Raw genomic sequence first — 23,254 nt, 5'->3', positions numbered from 1 at the left:
CATACAACACATACTGACAGATGACACATACATAAGAATGTCTAATCATCTGCATTCATTCATGTCCAATGTGCATTCAACAGACTTAGGCAATTCCAGCAGGACAGTGTGACACCTCACATGTCCATAATTGCTACATAGTGCCTCCAGGAACACTCTTCTGAGTTTAAAAACTTCCTCTGGCCACCATATTCCCTAGACACGAACAGTATTGAGTATATCTGGGATGCCTTACAACGTGCTGTTTAGAAGAGGTCTCCACCCCCTCGTACTCTTACAGATGTATGGATAGCTGTGCAGAATTCAAAGTGTCAGTTGCCCCCAGCACTACTTCAGACATTAGTCAAGTTACATGGTTTCGAGGGCCCTACACGATATTAGACAGGTGTACCAGTTTCTTTGGCTCTGCCAGCTGGGGTGGCAGAGCTGTTCTAGGCGCTACAGTCTGGAACCGCGCGGCCGCTACGGTCGCAGGTTCGAATCCTGCCTCGGGCATGGATGTATGTGATGTCCTTGGGTTAGTTAGGTTTAAGTAGTTCTAAGTCTAGGGGACTGATGACCTCAGAAGTTAGGTCCCATAGTGCTCAGAGCCATTTGAACCATTTTTTTCCTTGGCTTTTCAGTTTATCTCGATCGCTGTATTGATTTCTCTTAATTTTCCACAAACCAGTATGACTCCTACACGTTTTAATAAATTCAGTAGTGCATTTGGCATTTTAAAATTCACTGTGCACACACAGATGAGAAACATGCACTAAAGTTTCTAAACGAACAGCTGACTGAAACACTATTCGCATGTCAAATTTGCAGTGATATCCTGTTCACATGTTACCTGCGCAGATGTGTTAGATGCTCACAGATTTGAGGAATTTTGCTCAAAGTTCCAGCTCCAACTTGCTTGTTTGCACCTATCTCATATCTGCGCAAATCTACTGTCCACACGCAACCATCAGTCTGCAGATATGTGATGTGCACAGACTTCCGCGGTGACAGATCATGGCATGTGAACGACCCATTAATTAAAGCTACACAGATCTTTACCATTATTGCAGTGCGTGCGACATCTATCGGTGCAGTTCGTAGGCCTGGGTCCCAGCCAGTCTCTCGCGAACGGCTACTGGACGCAGTGAGGGAGTGAGTTCACTAGGAGCTAACGAGCTAGCTATCTTTGAAGCCAGAACAAAATGGCGTCTCCTTTGGAGTTGCTGGATGGGAAAAGGCAAAGGGAAGAGCCGCTTCTTAGCAAAATATGGGCTCCTTTGACATACGGAGGCATAGCGTTCGCTGGTGTGTGTTTCGCGAATGCTGCTAACCGTCGTCCCTTGCTAAGCGGTGCGTATGTGCATAGATTTTACTGTTCGGAGCATTATTTTTGCAAGTGTAGCAGATTGTGCGCTTATTGAAATCGGAGGAAATTTGGTAGTTGTATGTTTATGTTATAATCCACGGAATAATTCATCAGTTTCGTTTGGTTTTAAAAGTGAAACGCTTCTGACTCTCAGTAAATATTTACAAACCACTATAACTAAAGTAGTACGTGGTGTAATTGTGTGTATTGTTTATTTTATTGAAGGAACATGAAATCCTCCCATGGGTGTAGTATATTATTTGTTAGGGCTAATGCAGAGATTCTTGTGCACTGAACTGTCAATGATTTCTCTGTGTATGAGTACAGAATTACACCATTTGAAATAAGTGCTTTGTAAATCATAAATTATGTCGTCCGCATAAATCTGCCGCCTTTGTGAATGTGTTGATCGTATGAAAAATGAAATGTAATTTAACAGCGAAATCGATGGGATTGTTTATGCTTAGTTCTTGTTCGAATGAGTGGCTGTAACTGTTAGGAAGTCAGTGAGGCACCCATCATCTTTGGACAATACATTATTGTGTATGTTGTTACAAGAGGTTTGTAACATATCGATGATAGGCAATGAAAACCTCGTACCTCCGCCTTTCTGTGAGACATCGTAATTTCAGTGGCCCCATTATCAGAGAGAGATTTGAAAGTACATGAATTTCTGTAATCTGTCAGTAATTAGGCTTTTACCATGTAGTTACACATGTAGCACTTTTATTTGGATCAGTTTATATTGCTTGTAAGAAACTGTTTTTACATCCCATGTAAAATTTAATCAAATGGATGTACAGGGTTTAATTGCATGCCATCAATATGTCATTGCTCTTTGAAGGAGTTAATGGAGAGAGGGTATATGTAGAATTCAAGATTCAGTATCTAAATGTTGTATAGTCCGTATCAGTTCAGAGGGAGGTGGGGGAATGGTAACACCCCTATATTGTCTTTAGTGTTTGAAAGAACAAGGTGCATTCAACTGCCAATTTTGGTGCTCATTGGGATGGACAATGACTGTTGTATGGGCTCTGAGAGAACATTCCTTCGACAGGTGGGGAGGGTTGAGATAATCAGCCTTTCTTGCAGAGTGTCATCTAAGCTCACAACCTGCCCTATTGTGGCCAGAACAGGTCAGGGGACTCTGGTTCTGAGCCAGATAGAAGAATTGAATGAGAGACTGAGAAGATTCTCAGACAAGTTACACTGTGACTTCATGGACTTACCTCATTCGCTTGAGAATTGCAGGGTTGCCCTTAAATGGGTCAGAGGTACACTGCACACCAGACTCTGCTACACGGGTGACTAATTGTGTGAAGTGAGTTTTTTTAACTTAATGTGACTCTCTTTACAATCCAAATAATGATGGCTGTAGGGGACGCAAAAGAATTACTGGAAACCCCAAAGAAACAGTCCACACAAATGAAACCTTAAAAATCTTTGTGGTGAGTTGCTGAAGCATTCACAACATAGTTTGAAGCGCTCTTTGAAAGTAGTCGAACTCATACAATACTAGAACTACCTATAAAGTAATAATTGTAATCCAGAAAGCTGGTTAAGATAGGAAATTGACAACTGTGAGACTTTCGGTCTAAATCAAAATATATATCAAAAGAATAGGCTAATGGGATATGGAGGTGGATTTGTCAGAGTGGGTAAGAAACTCAAATCAAAATTGAAACTGCATGCAAGATTGATTGGGCAGGATTCAGAATCAAGGATGGGTGTGAATCTGTGATTTGCTCCTCCTAATGACAGCTGCTCAGTCCTAGATGTAACCGAAAAATTTGGAGGAACCTGAGTTCACTAATATGAATGTTACTCAGTTAGACTGTCATTATTGACTGAGGCTTTAACCATCCAACAATTTATTTTGATAGTTATTTTTCTAAATTGTGAACATGACAGGACATCCTGTAAAACATAACTAAATGCCTGCTCTGAAAGCTACCTACAACAGTCAATTTAGAAGCCCAATTGTAATGGAAATATATTGTATCGAATTGCAGCAGACAGGCCTTGTTTGGGGAAGCCTTTGCTGAAACTGCATTAGTGACTGTAAGGTAGTTACAGCAATCGTGGTATAAAGAGCAGGGAAATTTACACATTTGATAATTTAGTTAAAGAAGCAGCCATACCCTGTCCCAAAAGATAACTTGAAATATTTACCTAGTTGAGCTTGAACAGATAGAAGAACTGTGGCTCATGTGGCAAAAGAATGGTTGACCAAGTACTGGATAATTATGTACCTAGCAGAAAAGTTCATGATGGAAGGGATACTGCATGGTATACAGTCACTGTAAATAAACTTTAAAGAAACAGCAACTGATGCATGATTGGTCTAAAAGAAAGCATAAGGCTATAGGTAGAGAATGCGTGAAACGTGTTTATTTTCAAGAGGGCAATGTATGAAGCCTTCAATGACTACCACAGCAAAAACTTATCAAAAGATCTCTCTCAAACCGTAAAGAAATTTTGGTAAAATGTGAGGCTGTTAGTGGTACTATAGGTACTGCTCAGACTGCGGAATTGTCTTCAGATCTTTCTTTTTTAAGGAAATTGATTACTACCCCAGTTTAATTCCTCCAACACTGCATAGATGATTGATATAGACCTAGATATTAGTGTCGATGGCATTGAGAAATAGCTAAAATTGCTGGCATTAAACAAGAGTCGAAGACACCATCGGAATCACTGTCCCATTCAATACATAATTTGCAGGTAAATTAGCCTCCATCATAATAACCAGAGATCCCTTGAAAAAGCATTATTCGCCATGATTGGAAGACAGCATACATCATACCTATTGACAAAATGGGAGCAGCAGAAACAATTGTTATTTACATCTATACTCTGCGAACCATTGTGAGGTGCATGGCAGAGGGTACATCCTGTTGCACCAGTGATTAGAGTTTCTTCCTGTTCCATTCACACATGTAGTGTGGGAAGAATGATGGTTGGAATGCCTCTGTGGATGCAGTAATTATTCTAATCTTATTCTCAGGGTCCCTGTGTGAGTGATGTGTAGGGGGTTGGAGTATGTCCCTAGAGTAATCATTTAAAACCAATTCTTGAAAAAACTGCCTTTTGGTTTCTGTCTCGGGTTCTTCGGCCGACGTTCATCTAATGGTTTTTCTGACGTTTCGCCAGCACGAGTGGCTGGCATTGTCAAAGCTTCACCCTCAATTGCCGGTGGTGAACTGGAGCCGAGCTCGCGGCCGCAGACTATATGTACCTGGCGCGCCAACGTCTGAGGGCTTCTCCGTGGTCATTTCCGGTGCGGTTCTCCTCTTGCTACCTGCGACGATCGTTCGCTGCAGTACGGGAAGCCAGGATCCGTTTACCTTAAGGCTTTCCTCTTTCTTGTTGAAACTGTTCGCGTGTTTTTGGATTTCTACAGCAGCTCTGAACAAGCGCGTGTGATAGTGCTTCTCTACAGCCAGAACTTCCGCGTAGGCGAATTTTATTACGTGGTCGGTCTCATTCAGTGCGTGCTCTGCCACGGCCGATTTCTCCACCTGCCCCAACCTGCAATGTTGCTTATGCTCTTTGATCCTGGTGTTAATGGATCGTCCAGTCATTCCGACATAAACTTTTCCGCATGTGCAAGGTATACGGTATATTTCCAACATTGCAAGTGGGTCTCTTTTCTCCTTCACCGATCTAAGACACTCTTTGATCTTCCTTGTCGGTTTGAAAATCGTCTTTACGCCATGTTTGCGCAATATACGGCCGATTCTGTCAGTCACTCTGGGAATGTACGGCAGAAAGGCCGTACCCGACATTTCTTTTTCTGGTTCCTTACTTCGCCGAGTGTTTAGCTCTGTTACACTTCTAATGTAATTTGTGGAGTACCCATTGCTCCTCAGAACAGTTTCCAGGTGTTGCATTTCTCTTTTGAGGTGTTGCGGCTCACATATTTGTCCTGCTCTCGTTAGGAGCTACTAATCATGCCTCTTTTCTGGCTTGGGTGGTGGTTTGAAAGTTTGTGCAGAAATACAAAAACACGCGAACAGTTTCAACAAGAAAGAGGAAAGCCTTAAGGTAAACGGATCCTGGCTTCCCGTACTGCAGCGAACGACCGTCGCAGGTAGCAAGAGGAGAACCGCACCGGAAATGACCACGGAGAAACCCTCGCACGTTGGCGCGCCAGGTACATATAGTCTGCGGCCGCGAGCTCGGCTCCAGTTCACCACCGGCAATGGAGGGTGAAGCTTTGACAATGCCAGCCACTCGTGCTGGCGAAACGTCAGAAAAATCATTAGATGAACGTCGGCCGAAGAACCCGAGACAGAAGCCAATAGGCAGTTTGTCAACAAGTGGCCACGAAAACCTTAACAATTTTGCAATTCTTGAAACTTTGTTAGTAGACTTTCTCTGGATATGAAACTTCCTGTCAGATTAAAACTGTGTGCCCGACCGAGACTCGAACTCGGGACCTTTGCCTTTCGCGGGCAAGTGCTCTACTATCTGAGCTACCGAAGCACGACTCACGCCCGGTACTCACAGCTTTGCAGGAGAGCTTCTGTAAAGTTTGGAAGGTAGGAGACGAGATACTGGCAGAAGTAAAGCTGTGAGTACCGGGCGAGAGTCGTGCTTCGGTAGCTCAGATGGTAGAGCACTTGCCCGCGAAAGGCAAAGGTCCCGAGTTCGAGTCTCGGTCGGGCACACAGTTTTAATCTACCAGGAAGTTTCATATCAGCACACACTCCGCTGCAGAGTGAAAATCTCCTTCTCTGGATAGTTTACTCCTATCTTCGAGTCTGCCATTTCAATTCCTTCAGTATCTCTCTTGAAACTCTCCTGCGGATTAAACAAACCTGTGACCATTCGTACTGCCCTTCTCCGTATATGTTCAGTGTCCTCTGTTAGTTGTGGGTTCCACAAACTTCAGCAATTTCTAGAATGGGTTTCACAAATGATTTGTAAGCACTCCCAAATATTCTACCAATAAACTGAAGTCTACCACCTGCTTTACTCACTACTGAACCTATGTGATCATTTCATATTTGTGAACTAATGTTATGTCTCATTGATGTACACCCATTGTAAATCCTGAACATATTCTGAGCCCAAAAATGTCATCCATGCCAACCATCATGAATTCCGACAACATCGATAATGTGAAAACCAACTTGCACGTCTCTCTCATGACATCCTGAAAGCCATTGATCAAGGCTGTCGGGTAGAAGCAGTTTTTTCTTGACTCCAGAAAACCATTTGACTCGGTGCCACACAAACAATTTTTAACAAAAGTTAAGATTGTGTGGGGTACCAAACAAATTTTGTGGACTGATTGAGAATGCATTGGCTGGGAGGATGCGGGATGTTATCCTGGTTGGAGATTAGATAGATGTAATGTCAGGTGTGCCCCAGGGAATTATATTGTTTGTGTTGTGAATTGATGACTGTATAGAGAATATTAATAGTAACCTTGGACATTTTGCTGATGACGCAGTTAATTACAATCCAGTATTATCTGTAAAAAGCTACACAAGTATCTGTTCAAATCTTGATGAGATTTTAAAGCGGTACAAAAATTGGCAGCTTCTTTTGAATGTTCAGAAATATAAAAGTGACTGTAAAAACAGTGTGTCACAATTGGAACCAGTCGACATCCAAATAGCTGGATGTAAATAATTGTAGGGTTATGAAATGGTATGATCACTTAGGCTGAGTAGTGGATAAGGCAAGTGACATACTTCAGTTCATTGGCGCCGGCCGAAGTGGCCGTGCGGTTAAAGGCGCTGCAGTCTGGAACCGCAAGACCGCTTCGGTCGCAGGTTCGAATCCTGCCTCGGGCATGGATGTTTGTGATGTCCTTAGGTTAGTTAGGTTTAACTAGTTCTAAGTTCTAGGGGACTAATGACCTCAGCAGTTGAGTCCCATAGTGCTCAGAGCCCATAGTTCATTGGCAGGATACTGAGAAAATGCAGTCAGTCTACAAAGGCAGTTGCTCACAAATCATTTGTTTGACCCATGTTAGAATCAAGTGTATGCCACCCATAAAAAATAGGGCTAACTGGAGACTTTGAAAATGTACAAAGAATGGTAGTACTATGTTTACAGGCTTGTTAATTCATGGTAGAGTCCCACAGAAACATTAAAAGCCTCTAGTGTTAGACATGTGAAGATAGACTGCAGTTATCTCTGAAAAGAATATTTAAAAACTTTTGAGAATCAACACTAAGTGAAGAATCTGGAGATATTCATCTCCATATATGTTGTTCCTGTAGGACTATAAGAGAAGATTAATTATGGCATGCACAGGAGGACTAACACAATCATTCTTACTGTGCTCCACATGCAGTTGGAATGGGAAGAAATCCTAACATGTGGTACTATGCTGTGGACTTCACAGTGCTTTGCAGAGTATGTATGTAGATCTAGAAGGAACCTTCCAGGCATTTGCCTGAAATGATTTAGGGAAAACTATATGAGGATGGCCGGCCAGGGAAAACTATGTCCTCATGAATATGAGGTCAGTGTCTTAAAAATTAAATACTCCATTGCTTCATTTGGTTAATCCCTGTTGTAAAAGTTCTTCTGTTCATACATAATTTGCACTGTTTCGTCGCATCTCTCTACACTATCACTCCACACACAACGGACCTACTGCAGCTAAAGTGCAGTTACAGTGTCAGTGGCTCTTGCATTGCCTGTTGATTGTTGTCAGTTTGTTGATGTTGGTCATAGCTGGCTGATAGCACGTGGTAGCCAATGAGAATTGCTGAATCTAACCATTTATTTTGGAATTTACAGTACTTATGTTTTCAGTATGGAGAGTGCCAGAATAACTTATGTGGTTAGTATGGATGTTAATGTTGGTTACTGATTTTTGTACTTATTTGGTGAATGGGAAAAAATTAGATGTAGTGACAGACTGGCCTGTAGCAAAGCCAGAGACCTAGGTTGTCTCCTCTTGTTATTAACTACTACTGTGAGTAATACATAATTGTGCAGTATGCATTACTTATAAAGTGTATTTTAACTACTCTTTATATTTGTATTGTAGGAATCTTTTTCACCTAGTTTTTTGGCAGATGATTACCGGTAGGTTACTGACTGTGTTCCTGCATTAACTTTGCTGTAGATATAAATTTTGCACATTGATTCAAGATTTATTAATTTATGTATTTATTTTTCAGGCATACAGAGGCATGCACTATTTACCCTAGGTGCTGTTGCTCTTGGTAACTTCGTTGAGAAGTACAGGGCTGATTATCTGGCTGAAAAGGATGCTGTTTTAAGACACTATGTAGAGTTGCATCCTGAAGATTTCCCAACTCCAGGTAACCAGAATTATCATTTTCACTTTTTGTTTTCATTTCTGGACATTTTTACATGTTGCTAGGGTATTATACTAAGATTTAAAGGGTGTCCCATTGTAACCCCTGAAGAAGAATGTCTTGAAATATTACATCATACAACAAAGTTGTTTAATATAAACCTTGATGAGTAATTGGTATGTCTGCGGACTACAGACAGAAAAAGTTCCAAATTATTTGTAAGGATTTTATTAACTCTGAACCGCCAACAGAATGTCTCTTCTGGCGTACAAAGTAACTGATGTATGGCTGATTCTGAGGCCTACAATAAAGAATGAAAAACGTATGAAAAGAATGTTCCCATTATACAACAAAATAGTATCCCTAGACCAAACCAGAAAAGTTAAACGACGAAACAGCTACTCTGGTGATTCTTGGTGAGCAGTCTCAAAGACCCCTTAACCTTAAAGGATGGCTGATGACATGAAGAGTTCTTGGGTCAGTTGATATCTTGGTGGAAGGTGGACAGTGGATGACAGTGCAGCTGCTATGATGGCACCAGAATGAGCACCTGATTGATGAAGAGTGTAAACTCTTGGCTCCTGGCCCATGCGGCTCCCTCGGTGTGAACACCTTTCAAGCCATGACACGGGGGTATATTAGACACTTTCTCCAGGATACATCGTGGACTATTTTCAGTCACGTGTTGGGCGGAACTGCAAACGCAACCTCTTGTGGCGCAGGTGAGACTGCCTGGTGGCCACCAATGAGTGTCTGGCTATACAGGAAGACAGGCAAAGCTGACCCGTACTCTGTCTGGAGCCCGCTTTACAAGTCTTTTCGGCGGGTCGCAGATGTTTTGGGTCCTTGGCCTAGACATATTACTAATAGTCCAGTCAAATTAGACATTAAGCCGGACATTTAAAAAAACAAGCTGCTACTTGACAGAAACATTCAGGACACTTTCCAGATCTAAGTTTTAAAAAAACGCTTTTGGCGAAATTCTGCCATCGTGACAATACTGAAACCTTGGGATTTTAATTTTAGAGTTTTAATTATAGTAGCAGAACCAGGCAGCCAATTGGGTTAATTTATGTACCAAATTAATGAGCTTAAGCATCCTAGCACCTAAAATGATAAAATTGTTTGCTGTAGTCCAGTTTTGTTTTTCAAGAAAGGTCCCGAGTTCGAGTCTCGGTCGGGCACACAGTTTTAATCTGCCAGGAAGTTTCATATCAGCGCACACTCCGCTGCAGAGTGAAAATCTCATTCTGGAAACATCCCCCAGGCTGTGGCTAAGCCATGTCTCCGCTATATCCTTTCTTTCAGGAGTGCTAGTTCTGCAAGGTTCGCAGGAGAGCTTCTGTAAAGTTTGGAAGATAGGAGACGAGGTACTGGCAGAAGTAAAGCTGTGAGTACCGGGCCTGAGTCGTGCTTCGGTAGCTCAGTTGGTAGAGCACTTGCCCGCGAAAGGCAAAGGTCCCGAGTTCGAGTCTCGGTCGGGCACACAGTTTTAATCTGCCAGGAAGTTTCATATCAGCGCACACTCCACTGCAGAGTGAAAATCTCATTCTGGTAATAATATACATTTTAACGCCACTAGTGCTGGAAAAAAGACCTCCAATTTTGCCACTTCTGATCATGTGGTTGTGTTGTTTTTTTAATCAGAGTAATGTTGTAAAGTCCAACAAAAATAAAATGCAGTTTAAATAATTTACATGGGATGGGAAGAGTAACAATGATAGTGTTTTTGTATGAAAGTGGGTGAAGTTGCTGTAATATGTTCACTCACTGGCCAAACATTAATAACAGAAGGAAGTTATCAGAAAAAACAGTGAGCAGGACTTTTTACATGTTTTGGTTATTTACAGTTTACATAAAAACATGACAGTCAAAGTTTTGACATTGTCTTTGATGTCAGTCTGTGAAGTCCACAGATTTATGCACCAATGGCCAGTGTAGTAGCCCCACATACTTGTGCAACTTATGCCGCCTGCCCTGGATTTAGACTTGCTTTTGCAACCAGATTTACAGTTGCGAGATATAATTTGAAGTACTTGCTCTAGTGCTGGTCTCCAGTTAGATTTGGTTTAAGCCAACTGGCATGCGCACTCCAGCCCTATTCTTTTCCCAGAAGGTTATTTCCCATCCATACTTGAACCTAAAGGTAATGATGCAAATCAGTTAAAGATCCAACAATTTTTGTTTATATTAGACAAAATTAATGAAGATAATGTCTTCCTCAGCTGACAGTGGTAAACTCATTAAAAATGCTGTTGTCCCACTGTGGGTGTAGATGTAAACGTGGCCAAATCAAATGTTGTTGTGGTGGACTACTTTGCATCTGCCCTGCTGTACAGCTGTCTGATGCTGTTCAGGTTGTCTTCAACACCATAATGGCACAAAACGAAAAGGAAATGTTCTTCAGCTTATGCGATTTCCTGGTGTGTAGCATCTGTTTTGTTGAAGAGAGAAACTCTTTCCCTTAAACAGCTGTTGTCTCTGAACTAGTTTTTGCCTTTTCTGCAAGGAGCAGAAGTTAGGTCACATCCAGTTGCTGCACGTGGCCACTAGAATGAGGAGCGCCATGCCATTGTTGGCCATATGTATAGCACTCTTCACCACCACAATATCTGCGTCCCCCGAAGCTCGAATTACCTTGATCCCAGCTAGTGTAAGGTGTCTTGATAACAATGAGGCACAGTTTTTTTTAACGTACGCTAGTTGAGTAGATGTTGATGATGTAGCATCATCAGTTCCATGTGCTCTTGGAGTCTTTCATGGATGTCTGAATAAAATGTTTGTTTTCAAACAGTGTCAATTCAGCATAAGATGAGTTGCGCACCTCATAGTAGCAAGTCAACTTCCATGCATGTGCCATTTCAGCCCTCTACGACTGGTGCCAGATGCTGTAATCGTGCTTATACAAGCAGAAACTGTGCCAGCCCTGGCAGTCAAATGGCAGTCAAATTGATGATGATGGCGGAGAGTGCCATTGAAAGCTTGGGAATTTTATTTGAATTGTCGCGGCTTGAAAACAAAAAAGATTTTATTCATTGTCAACATCCCCTTCGTTTCTTTTGGGACTCAATGCAGCATAGACCCACCGGAATTGCAAATACTGCTTTGGTTGGAAAGTCATTTTTGGGTGGCACAATCTCTTCAAGAACGTCAATTAATGCGGGCTTCATGCCTTTCTCATAAATGTCCCATCATAAGATCACAGGCTGCTAGTTTGTATTTCAGATATTCTCAAAGGTCATCATTGTTGCATACAACACACAGCAGTCAATAAAAAACTTGTTTTGGATTTATATTAATGAGAGTGTCTTTGATCTTGGACATTTTAGACACAGAGGCAAGAGTCGTGATTTTATTTTTTTATTCTTAGGGCTGTATCTTCCCAAAATCTGCCTTATCCGAAACTTTGCAAGACTCTTAGCTCCAGGGATTTCAGAGATTGCTCTACAGAACCTTTCTATGGCACCAATTACATCTGTACATGCAGGCGTGGTACCAACCAACAAATCTGCTGCATGGGCGATGAAATCTGACGAAAGAACATTGTCAACAGAAATCTCTTCCAAAAGGAGGTCCAAGTGTGTGTGTGTTTCAAATGATCACTGAGACAAGATTCGACTTTTTCCACATCCTTAATTAGATTGCCAATGAGAGCTGCATCAGAAAATGCGTGCAGATAGCTCAAGTGCAAGCATTGCTGGTCATCATGCAGTCACATTACTTGCATACGCAGTCTCCCAGAGTATTTATATTTTTATCTTTATTTTTGGTTATAATAGGCAACAAAACATACAATTTGGTGCAGAAACAAAGCCAATTGGACACTTGGTCAGTTACTATGTTAACTCGAAAATTCCAAGATGGCAGATTTTCCCCAAAATGAATTTTTGGGGACTTTTATAATTTTGAACTGGATATCATCCTGAGCATTTCTGCCAATTTTCAGCTGTAAAATTTCCAGCTTGGGGCAATTTTTTTTGTGTAATTTGACTGGACTGTAAGTGGGTCACAAGGAAAGCATGTTTAATTCTAGATAGCACGCCTTTACAGGAAATTGGAGCTCCTGCGTATGGTTCATGTTGAACAAACCTCCTCCTTACAGCAAGTACTACAAAAAAGATTTAGTTCCACAAAAGTTTGCTTTTATTCATTTATTTTTTACATAGACACTTTAAAAAAATCATCTATTGTCGCAGTTAACAGTGCTGTCTAGTAGGGAAGGAAAACAGAGGAGATAAAATACTTAATTAGCCTTTAGCATTGACACAATAAACGTTGAGGATCTGAAAACAAAAGTTGGCTCAATTTTCATTGACCTCAGTGATCTCTAGAATGTAACTGTAATGCTTACCTTGTAATCACCTTTGTCTGCAATAACTTTTATCTGAAAAACTTCAGTTGTAATGTGTGCTCTCTCTCTCTCTCTCTCTCTCTCTCTCTCTCTGTGTGTGTGTGTGTGTGTGTGTGTGTGTGTGTGTGTGTGTGTGTGAAGGCTGTCTATATTGTTATCTATACTCCTTCCACAATTTGTATTCCACTCAAAACTTTTTAAGTAACATATTGATTTGTCATAGTGTAATCTTTCTTGAGAGATTCTGCAAAGATTAAAATGGGATGGTTCTTATATTCATGCTGGTGACCAAAGTTTAGAGTCAACACATTTCTCCCCTCGATAGTTACATGGTTGTTTTCCTAGAAATCTTACATCTACTCAGGCATTTAGTGCGTCATTCAGTCCCAAGTAAGCGGAGCTCATTTATTTTGCTGTGCTTTGAATGCATTTTCAGCTAACTTTGGGATTAGTGGCTGAATTGGCTTATATTACGATAAATGGAGGCTTGAAACAAGTTTAATTGAAGTTTAATTGGAGATGAAATTAATTTGTAATCAGTTTTATGACTAGTGTGTTAGATAAAAATGATGTGTGGAGAAATGCATGGGGCAGTCTGTTAAGTTCGAGTGGTGAATTTCAGAACTGACCACAAAAGTTCTGCGAATAGTTTTACATCAGCAAAAGCAGGGAAAAGTACAAAATTGAAAGAAAAAATAAGATGTAAAGTTGCTGGAGGGAAGATGAAAAGTTATTCTAAACCTCTATTGGGACATAGTACAGGAAAGATGTGAGTGATCACACACAAGACAGTGAAAAATTCACGCCAGCAGAAAGGTTCTTAGGTATCCTGTTATCAGTATCTGCTACACATTCCCATCCTAAAAGAGCTAGCAAAGTCTCATTCTTGTTCCTTGCAAGTTCTGAGATATTTACACTTTCATGAATAATCAGATATATTTACAGTAATGAAATGTTCAAGTGGAATGGAAAGAATTTAATATTTTATAGAGCCAGTGTAAGAGATAGTGAAGTACAGGTTTCACGTATCACTGAAAACAGTGAATGGACAGCAGTAATAAAGGTTACTGAATAGGCTGAGCATTTGTTTGTGATGGCTTAAATAATACTGTTTCTTTGGCGGCTCACCAGAGTGGTGCACCAGGGTGCCGACCCAGGTGGCCTCTATAAGCGGGGTGTGTGAACTGTATGGACTCGCGATCCCTGTAGTTATGCATGTCATGAGTGAAGGTACATCACAAAGGTAATAACTAGCTGAATAGTAGAGGGTTAGATTTGTGGAAAGGCATATAAACAAGACTGAGTGGTTTGCATTAATTGGTTTTGACCAGTTGTTTTATCATAGTATGTGCCTGTCTCCTTTCTTTCTCATTTGTTCTCTTTCCTCCTCCTCTCCTTCCCCCTCTCCTTCCCCCATCTAATTTCCACCTAGCCTCTGCAGAACAAGCCACTACAGTAAATAGAGAAAAATTAAAAGTGAATGAATCTGTGGCTGATAATTATCCACAGCTTGGGAATCAACACCCCCTGCGGTGCTTCTCCCAACCATTGTAGGACATGCGGAGGAGTATTCATACTGCAAGCATAAGGCTCAAGGCAGTCCCCCAGGTGCTGAATTGTACTAAAATTAGGGAATTTAGGAGCCATGGAACTTCTGTGAAGGTTAATATAGCCTATTCTAACCTTTTACAGACATAACCACAAAGAAGTATGTGGCATATTGTTGAAAGATCCTGGAATTCTCCTGAAAAAATAATCAAATCTGTCAAGGGCACCATCTATGGGAATTAATGGTCCTAGAATGCTATAGAACACTATGTATTCAGGGTGAATCATTTAAAACTTGCATTGCGAATATTGTGGAAATGGAAATTGCTATTGATGTGTGGTTTTCACAGAACGGGTTGGTAGTCAGGGGCTTATATTGTTAGCCAATAAACAGATTGTAATAATACTTCAAATATTTTTGTGCATAAATACACATTTGTAAATGAAACAATGCCTATTGACACTAACAAACTAAAATTAGGGTAAAATATATTTAAAAAGAAAGATGATGAGACTTACCAAACAAAAGCGCTGGCAGGTCGATAGACACACAAACATACACACAAAAATCTAGCTTTCGCAACCAACGGTTGCCTCGTCAGGAAAGAGGGAAGGAGAAGGAAAGACAAAAGGATATGGGTTTTAAGGGAGAGGGTAAGGAGTCATTCCAATCCCGGGAGCGGAAAGACTTACCTTAGGGGAAAAAAAGGATAGGTATACACTCGCACACACACACATATCCATCCGCATATACACAGACACAAGCAGACATTTGTAAAGGCAAAGAGTTTGGGCAGAGATGTCAGTCGGGACGGAAGTACAGAGGCAAAGATGATGTTGAAAGACAGGTGAGGTATGAGCGGCGGCAGATTGAAATTAGAAATTAGCGGAGATTGAGGCCTGGCGGATAGCGAGAAGAGAGGATATGCTGAAGGGCAAGTTCCCATCTCCGGAGTTCAGACAGGTTGGTGTTAGTGGGAAGTATCCAGATAACCCGGACGGTGTAACACTGTGCCAAGATGTGCTGGCCGTGCACCAAGGCATGTTTAGCCACAGGGTGATCCTCATTACCAACAAACACTGTCTGCCTGTGTCCATTCATGCGAATGGACAGTTTGTTGCTGGTCATTCCCACATAGAACGCTTCACAGTGTAGACAGGTCAGTTGGTAAATCACGTGGGTGCTTTCACACGTGGCTCTGCCTTTGATCGTGTACACCTTCCGGGTTACAGGACTGGAATAGGTGGTGGTGGGAGGGTGCATGGGACAGGTTTTACACCGGGGGCGATTACAGGCGTAGGAGCCAGAGGGTAGGGAAGGTGGTTTGGGGATTTCATGGGGATGAACTAAGGGGTTACGAAGGTGAGGTGGACGGCGGAAAGACACTCTTGGTGGAGTGGGGAGGATTTCATGAAGGATGGATCTCATTTCAGGGCAGGATTTGAGGAAGTCGTATCCCTGCTGGAGAGTCACATTCAGAATCTGATCCAGTCCCGGAAAGTATCCTGTCACAAGTGGGGCACTTTCGGGGTTCTTCTGTGGAAGGTTCCGGGTTTGAGGAGATGAGGAAGTGGCTCTGGTTATTTGCTTCTGTACCAGGTTGGGAGGGTAGTTACGGGATGCAAAAGCTGTTTTCAGGTTGTTGGTGTAATGATTCAAGGATTCCGGACTGGAGCAGATTCGTTTGCCACGAAGACCTAGGCTGTAGGGAAGGGACCGTTTGATGTGGAATGGGTGGCAGCTGTCATAATGGAGGTACTGTTGCTTGTTGGTGGGTTTGATGTGGACGGACGTGTGAAGCTGGCCATTGGACAGGTGGAGGTCAACGTCAAGGAAAGTGGCATGGGATTTAGAGTAGGACCAGGTGAATCTGATGGAACCAAAGGAGTTGAGGTTGGAGAGGAAATTCTGGAGTTCTTCTTCACTGTGAGTCCAGATCATGAAAATGTCATCAATAAATCTGTACCAAACTTTGGGTTGGCAGGCCTGGGTAACCAAGAAGGCTTCCTCTAATCGACCCATGAATAGGTTGGCGTACGAGGGGGCCATCCTGGTACCCATGGCTGTTCCCTTTAATTGTTGGTATGTCTGGCCTTCAAAAGTGAAGAAGTTGTGGGTCAGGGTGAAGCTGGCTAAGGTAATGAGGAAAGAGGTTTTAGGTAGGGCGGCAGGTGATCGGCGTGAAAGGAAGTGCTCCATCGTAGCGAGGCCCTGGACATGCGGAATATTTGTGTATAAGGAAGTGGCATCAATGGTTACAAGGATGGTTTCCGGGGGTAACAGACTGGGTAGGGATTCCAGGCATTGGAGAAAGTGGTTGGTGTCTTTGATGAAGGATGGGAGACTGCATGTAATGGGTTGAAGGTGTTGATCTACGTAGGCAGTACCTTCTTCCCAAAATTCACAAACCCAATCATCCCGGCCGTCCCATTGTAGCTGGTTACCAAGCCCCCACAGAACGCATCTCTGCATACGTAGATCAACACCTTCAACCCATTACATGCAGTCTCCCATCCTTCATCAAAGACACCAACCACTTTCTCCAACGCCTGGAATCCCTACCCAGTCTGTTACCCCCGGAAACCATCCTTGTAACCATTGATGCCACTTCCTTATACACAAATATTCCGCATGTCCAGGGCCTCGCTACGATGGAGCACTTCCTTTCACGCCGATCACCTGCCGCCCTACCTAAAACCTCTTTCCTCATTACCTTAGCCAGCTTCATCCTGACCCACAACTTCTTCACTTTTGAAGGCCAGACATACCAACAATTAAAGGGAACAGCCATGGGTACCAGGATGGCCCCCTCGTACGCCAACCTATTCATGGGTCGCTTAGAGGAAGCCTTCTTGGTTACCCAGGCCTGCCAACCCAAAGTTTGGTACAGATTTATTGATGACATTTTCATGATCTGGACTCACAGTGAAGAAGAACTCCAGAATTTCCTCTCCAACCTCAACTCCTTTGGTTCCATCAGATTCACCTGGTCCTACTCTAAATCCCATGCCACTTTCCTTGACGTTGACCTCCACCTGTCCAATGGCCAGCTTCACACGTCCGTCCACATCAAACCCACCAACAAGCAACAGTACCTCCATTATGACAGCTGCCACCCATTCCACATCAAACGGTCCCTTCCCTACAGCCTAGGTCTTCGTGGCAAACGAATCTGCTCCAGTCCGGAATCCTTGAATCATTACACCAACAACCTGAAAACAGCTTTTGCATCCCGAAACTACCCTCCCAACCTGGTACAGAAGCAAATAACCAGAGCCACTTCCTCATCTCCTCAAACCCGGAACCTTCCACAGAAGAACCCCGAAAGTGCCCCACTTGTGACAGGATACTTTCCGGGACTGGATCAGATTCTGAATGTGACTCTCCAGCAGGGATACGACTTCCTCAAATCCTGCCCTGAAATGAGATCCATCCTTCATGAAATCCTCCCCACTCCACCAAGAGTGTCTTTCCGCCGTCCACCTCACCTTCGTAACCTCTTAGTTCATCCCCATGAAATCCCCAAACCACCTTCCCTACCCTCTGGCTCCTACCCCTGTAACCGCCCCCGGTGTAAAACCTGTCCCATGCACCCTCCCACCACCACCTATTCCAGTCCTGTAACCCGGAAGGTGTACACGATCAAAGGCAGAGCCACGTGTGAAAGCACCCACGTGATTTACCAACTGACCTGTCTACACTGTGAAGCGTTCTATGTGGGAATGACCAGCAACAAACTGTCCATTCGCATGAATGGACACAGGCAGACAGTGTTTGTTGGTAATGAGGATCACCCTGTGGCTAAACATGCCTTGGTGCACGGCCAGCACATCTTGGCACAGTGTTACACCGTCCGGGTTATCTGGATACTTCCCACTAACACCAACCTGTCTGAACTCCGGAGATGGGAACTTGCCCTTCAGCATATCCTCTCTTCTCGCTATCTGCCAGGCCTCAATCTCCGCTAATTTCTAATTTCAATCTGCCGCCGCTCATACCTCACCTTTCTTTCAACATCATCTTTGCCTCTGTACTTCCGTCCTGACTGACATCTCTGCCCAAACTCTTTGCCTTTACAAATGTCTGCTTGTGTCTGTGTATATGCGGATGGATATGTGTGTGTGTGCGAGTGTATACCTATCCTTTTTTTCCCCTAAGGTAAGTCTTTCCGCTCCCGGGATTGGAATGACTCCTTACCCTCTCCCTTAAAACCCATATCCTTTTGTCTTTCCTTCTCCTTCCCTCTTTCCTGACGAGGCAACCGTTGGTTGCGAAAGCTAGATTTTTGTGTGTATGTTTGTGTGTCTATCGACCTGCCAGCGCTTTTGTTTGGTAAGTCTCATCATCTTTCTTTTTAAATATATGTATATATTTTTCCCACGTGGAATGTTTCCCTCTATTATATTCATATCATTAAAATTAGGGTAAATTAGAATATCAATGGTGTTTGTTGCAGGATCCTAGTGCGAGTCATATTTTGAAAAGTTTCCATACAGAGACTTGTTAGCGCCATTCAGCCTGCGTAGTTGCTAGGTACAATGTTAAGTTTGCTTACAATGTGCTTTTGTGTTCCTCGAGTGCATTGTGACTTGCTAGTCAGTGTGTGACAGTCAAGCAATAGGTCGCTGGTGGACGATGGGATTTACCAATGCAGAAAAAGCCGACATGCTCATAGTGTATGGAGAGTGTAGTAAGAATGCAGTACAATGTGTGTGGCAAGATATCACGATAGACATCAACCGTCTCAGCAATTACTTATTAACTTCTTCAACCAGTTACGTGAAAATGGTTGTGTAACACATAGACTATGTAACAGAAGGGAACAAGTGATGACAGAAGAGGGGAATTGATGTTCTTGCTGCAGTTGCAGTTGATTCACACATTAGCTCCTGTGTAATCGCACGTGGAAGAGCCATGAGTCAGGAAAGTGCACCATGAATTCTCCATTGACATAAGTCCCACCCCTATCACATCACTCTCCATCAAGAGCTGCCTGGAAATGATTATGAGAATTGCGTTAACTTCTTTATATTGGCATTAAGACAGGATACTCCAAATGATTCATATATCTTGTTTAGTGATGAAGCCACATTTACTAATCATTGCCAGATAAAGTGCAGAAACATGCACTATTGGTCTGTCGACAATTCCCTTTTTTCTTCATCATGTTGAACTTGGGCATACATGGAGTATAAACATATGGTCTGGCATGGTGAACCATCAGCTCATAGACCTACTTTTCATAGATAGAACACTGAATGTGAACAACTATCGTAGCCTCCTAACAGAACATCTTCCACGGATGCAGGAAGATGTTCCTCTGCAGACTGAGGAACCTGTAGACCAACTTGATGGCTGTCCAGCCCATAGTGCATGAAGTATTACAGCGTGTCTTCACGAATAATTGTTTCGAAATCTTTGGATTGAATGCAGAGGACCTGCACCTTGACCAGCCCATTCCACATGTAGACTTCTCTCTCTCTCTCTCTCTCTCTCTCTCTCTCTCTCTGTGTGTGTGTGTGTGTGTGTGTGTGTGTGTGTGTGTGTGTGTGTGTGTGTGTGTGTGTGTGTGTGTGTGTGTGTGTGTGGGGGGGGGGGGGGGGGGGAAGCTGAAAGATACTGTCTACAAGGACACACAGACTACGCCCAATGATAGGTAATGATGTATTACTGCAGCCTGCTTGAACATCTCCACAGAAATGCTAGCTTGTGTGCAGCTCTAATTCCGTACCAGACTTGAAAGTGTGTATTGCTGCTGCTGATGGTAATTTTGAATACAGCCTGTGATGGTTTGTTTTCTTGTTACTAGTCAGAGTCCACATAATTAGTGTATGCACTTGTGTTGTTCTTTAGTGTGTGCTACCACAGATATTGTACAAATGTCGGTGTGGGAACTTTTGAAAATATATCTTGTAAACAAATCGCGCTAGAATCTCGCAACAAACACCACTGACAGTCTAATTTATCCCAATTTTATAACAACAAAAACAATTATTGATTAATCTAGTATAAATGAATAGATAAAAAATCTACTCTACTTACCGGACAAAACTTACCCATCTGGCGAGTCTCCCCAGACCCGGGGTTGTGGGTGACTTTTTGAACTGTACCCCTTTCCCTAAACCTCTCCAGTCCCTTTTGTTCACCCCTCTTTGTTTCCCTTTACCTCTTCTGCCAGGAGGAGGATTTATGGCCCCAAAACTTGTAAAAGTTAAATCCTTTTGTTTGTGTATTCCCCTACCGCCGCTTTCCCCACTTTTAGTTTGTTAATGTCAATAGGCATGGTTCAATTTATAAACGTGTATGTTAGCATGAATTACAATATATTGATTGGCTAACAGTATGAGCCCCTGATTACCAATCCATGTGTAAAACCACACATCAATAGCACTTTCTATTTCCGCAATATTTGCAGTGCAAGTTTTACACGATTCAACCTGTATGTATCATGCACATCTATGTGGTATTTTTGCCTTTCCTGTTTCCATATCATCACATTTCTTTTTCGTTGTTTTGCCATATACACTCCTGGAAATTGAAATAAGAACACCGTGAATTCATTGTCCCAGGAAGGGGAAACTTTGACACATTCCTGGGGTCAGATACATCACATGATCACACTGACAGAACCACAGGCACCTATACACAGGCAACAGAGCATGCACAATGTCGGCACTAGTACAGTGTATATCCACCTTTCGCAGCAATGCAGGCTGCTATTCTCCCATGGAGACGATCGTAGAGATGCTGGATGTAGTCCTGTGGAACGGCTTGCCATGCCATTTCCACCTGGCGCCTCAGTTGGACCAGCGTTCGTGCTGGACGTGCAGACCGCGTGAGACGACGCTTCATCCAGTCCCAAACATGCTCGATGGGGGACAGATCCGGAGATCTTGCTGGCCAGAGTAGTTGACTTACACCTTCTAGAGCACGTTGGGTGGCACGGGATACATGCGGGCGTGCATTGTCCTGTTGGAACAGCAAGTTCCCTTGCCGGTCTAGGAATGGTAGAACGATGGGTTCGATGACGGTTTGGATGTACCGTGCACTATTCAGTGTTCCCTCGACGATCACCAGTGGTGTACGGCCAGTGTAGGAGATCGCTCCCCACACCATGATGCCGGGTGTTGGCCCTGTGTGCCTCGGTCGTATGCAGTCCTGATTGTGGCACTCACCTGCACGGCGCCAAACATGCATACGACCATCATTGGCACCAAGGCAGAAGCGACTCTCATCGCTGAAGACGACACGTCTCCATTCGTCCCTCCATTCACGCCTGTCGCGACACCACTGGAGGTGGGCTGCACGATGTTGGGGCGTGAGCGGAAGACGGCCTAACGGTGTGCGGGACCGTAGCCCAGCTTCATGGAGACGGTTGCGAATGGTCCTCGCCGATACCCCAGGAGCAACAGTGTCCCTAATTTGCTGGGAAGTGGCGGTGCAGTCTCCTACGGCACTGCGTAGGATCCTACGGTCTTGGCGTGCATCCGTGCGTCGCTGCGGTCTGGTCCCAGGTCGACGGGCACGTGCACCTTCCGCCGACCACTGGCGACAGCATCGATGTACTGTGGAGACCTCACACCCCACGTGTTGAGCAATTCGGCGGTACGTCCACCCGGCCTCCCGCATGCCCACTATATGCCCTCGCTCAAAGTCCGTCAACTGCACATACGGTTCACGTCCACGCTGTCGCGGCATGCTACCAGTGTTAAAGACTGCGATGGAGCTCCGTATGCCACGGCAAAGTGGCTGACACTGACGGCGGCGGTGCACAAATGCTGCGCAGCTAGCGCCATTTGACGGCCAACACCGCGGTTCCTGGTGTGTCCGCTGTGCCGTGCGTGTGATCATTGCTTGTACAGCCCTCTCGCAGTGTCCGGAGCAAGTATGGTGGGTCTGACACACCGGTGTCAATGTGTTCTTTTTTCCATTTCCAGGAGTGTATATTCACTTTAGTTCTTCTACATTGACTTCCTACACCTTCTCATATTTTTGACTCATTCACTCCCCACTCTACCACTTCTTTATTTCTGCGTCTTAATATGTGGCATTAGCTTTTCACCATTAATTTTTTACCTTTATAAGCATTCTAATAGACTTGTTCTTTAGTTTGAATCCCCTTATTTTAACACTCATTCTCCACATTTTCAAACATGCTAATAGTCTGGTTACAAAATTATTATCTACACACTATTGTAACTGCAGCATTTTCTCATGTTAACCTACACAGGTCCTATTATGTGTAAGTACTGCAAAACAGTAGAAGAGAATTATTAATTTTTTTTTGCCCTTTAAAGATTAATTTTTGCACCGAACTACTGAAAATCGGAATATTTTTGTTTCAGAACGAAAGAAATTTGCGGAGGTTTTCAACCGGTGGAACCCTGTTCGCTGATACTTTGTTCACATCCATGTGAAATTGAGTTACGTTGTAAGAATAGTAGTATGTTGTATTATATACACACCTATGGTTAATCATCGAGAAATGTACATATAAATAAAAATTTGTTGTTCTTAATTATGACTTTTATTAATCTGTGGGATGTGACGTATGTCTTTCTCCTCTCCTGCAATAGTTTGTGGAAATCGTGCAGTATCAAGTGACAGCAGGTTTGACTCCTGACTTCACTCTGTGTTGTTGAGAGAGAGCATGGGCTACTGTATTAACCCTTGTTTGTTTGTATATCTGCTTCTCTATATTTAAATTAGAAAAT

At 43.1% G+C, this 23,254-nt stretch overlaps 1 protein-coding gene across 1 annotated transcript; it reads left to right on the top strand.

Moving 5' to 3' along the window:
• Positions 1 to 1,149: 1,149 nt before the first annotated feature.
• Positions 1,150 to 23,058, top strand: LOC126092500 (NADH dehydrogenase [ubiquinone] 1 subunit C2). Its single transcript, XM_049908124.1, has 3 exons — positions 1,150 to 1,332; positions 8,500 to 8,643; positions 22,886 to 23,058. Exons 1-3 carry the CDS (start codon positions 1,185 to 1,187, stop codon positions 22,933 to 22,935), a joined length of 342 nt encoding a protein of 113 aa, XP_049764081.1. The 5' UTR covers positions 1,150 to 1,184; the 3' UTR covers positions 22,936 to 23,058.
• The last annotated feature ends 196 nt before the right edge of the window (positions 23,059 to 23,254 follow it).

The sequence above is a fragment of the Schistocerca cancellata genome, chromosome 7 (assembly GCF_023864275.1).
Source record: "Schistocerca cancellata isolate TAMUIC-IGC-003103 chromosome 7, iqSchCanc2.1, whole genome shotgun sequence".
NCBI lineage: Eukaryota > Metazoa > Arthropoda > Insecta > Orthoptera > Acrididae > Schistocerca > Schistocerca cancellata.
Note: the sequence above shows the minus strand (reverse complement) of the source record. Positions and strands in the feature narration are given on the sequence as shown.

Coding starts and splice junctions, on each gene's coding strand:
- LOC126092500 (XM_049908124.1), top strand. CDS start 1,185: ATGGCGTCTCCTTTGGAGTTGCTGGATGGGAAAAGGCAAAGGGAAGAG. Junction 1,333..8,499: donor CCGTCGTCCCTTGCTAAGCG/GTGCGTATGTGC, acceptor TTTATTTTTCAG/GCATACAGAGGCATGCACTA. Junction 8,644..22,885: donor TGAAGATTTCCCAACTCCAG/GTAACCAGAATT, acceptor TTTTTGTTTCAG/AACGAAAGAAATTTGCGGAG.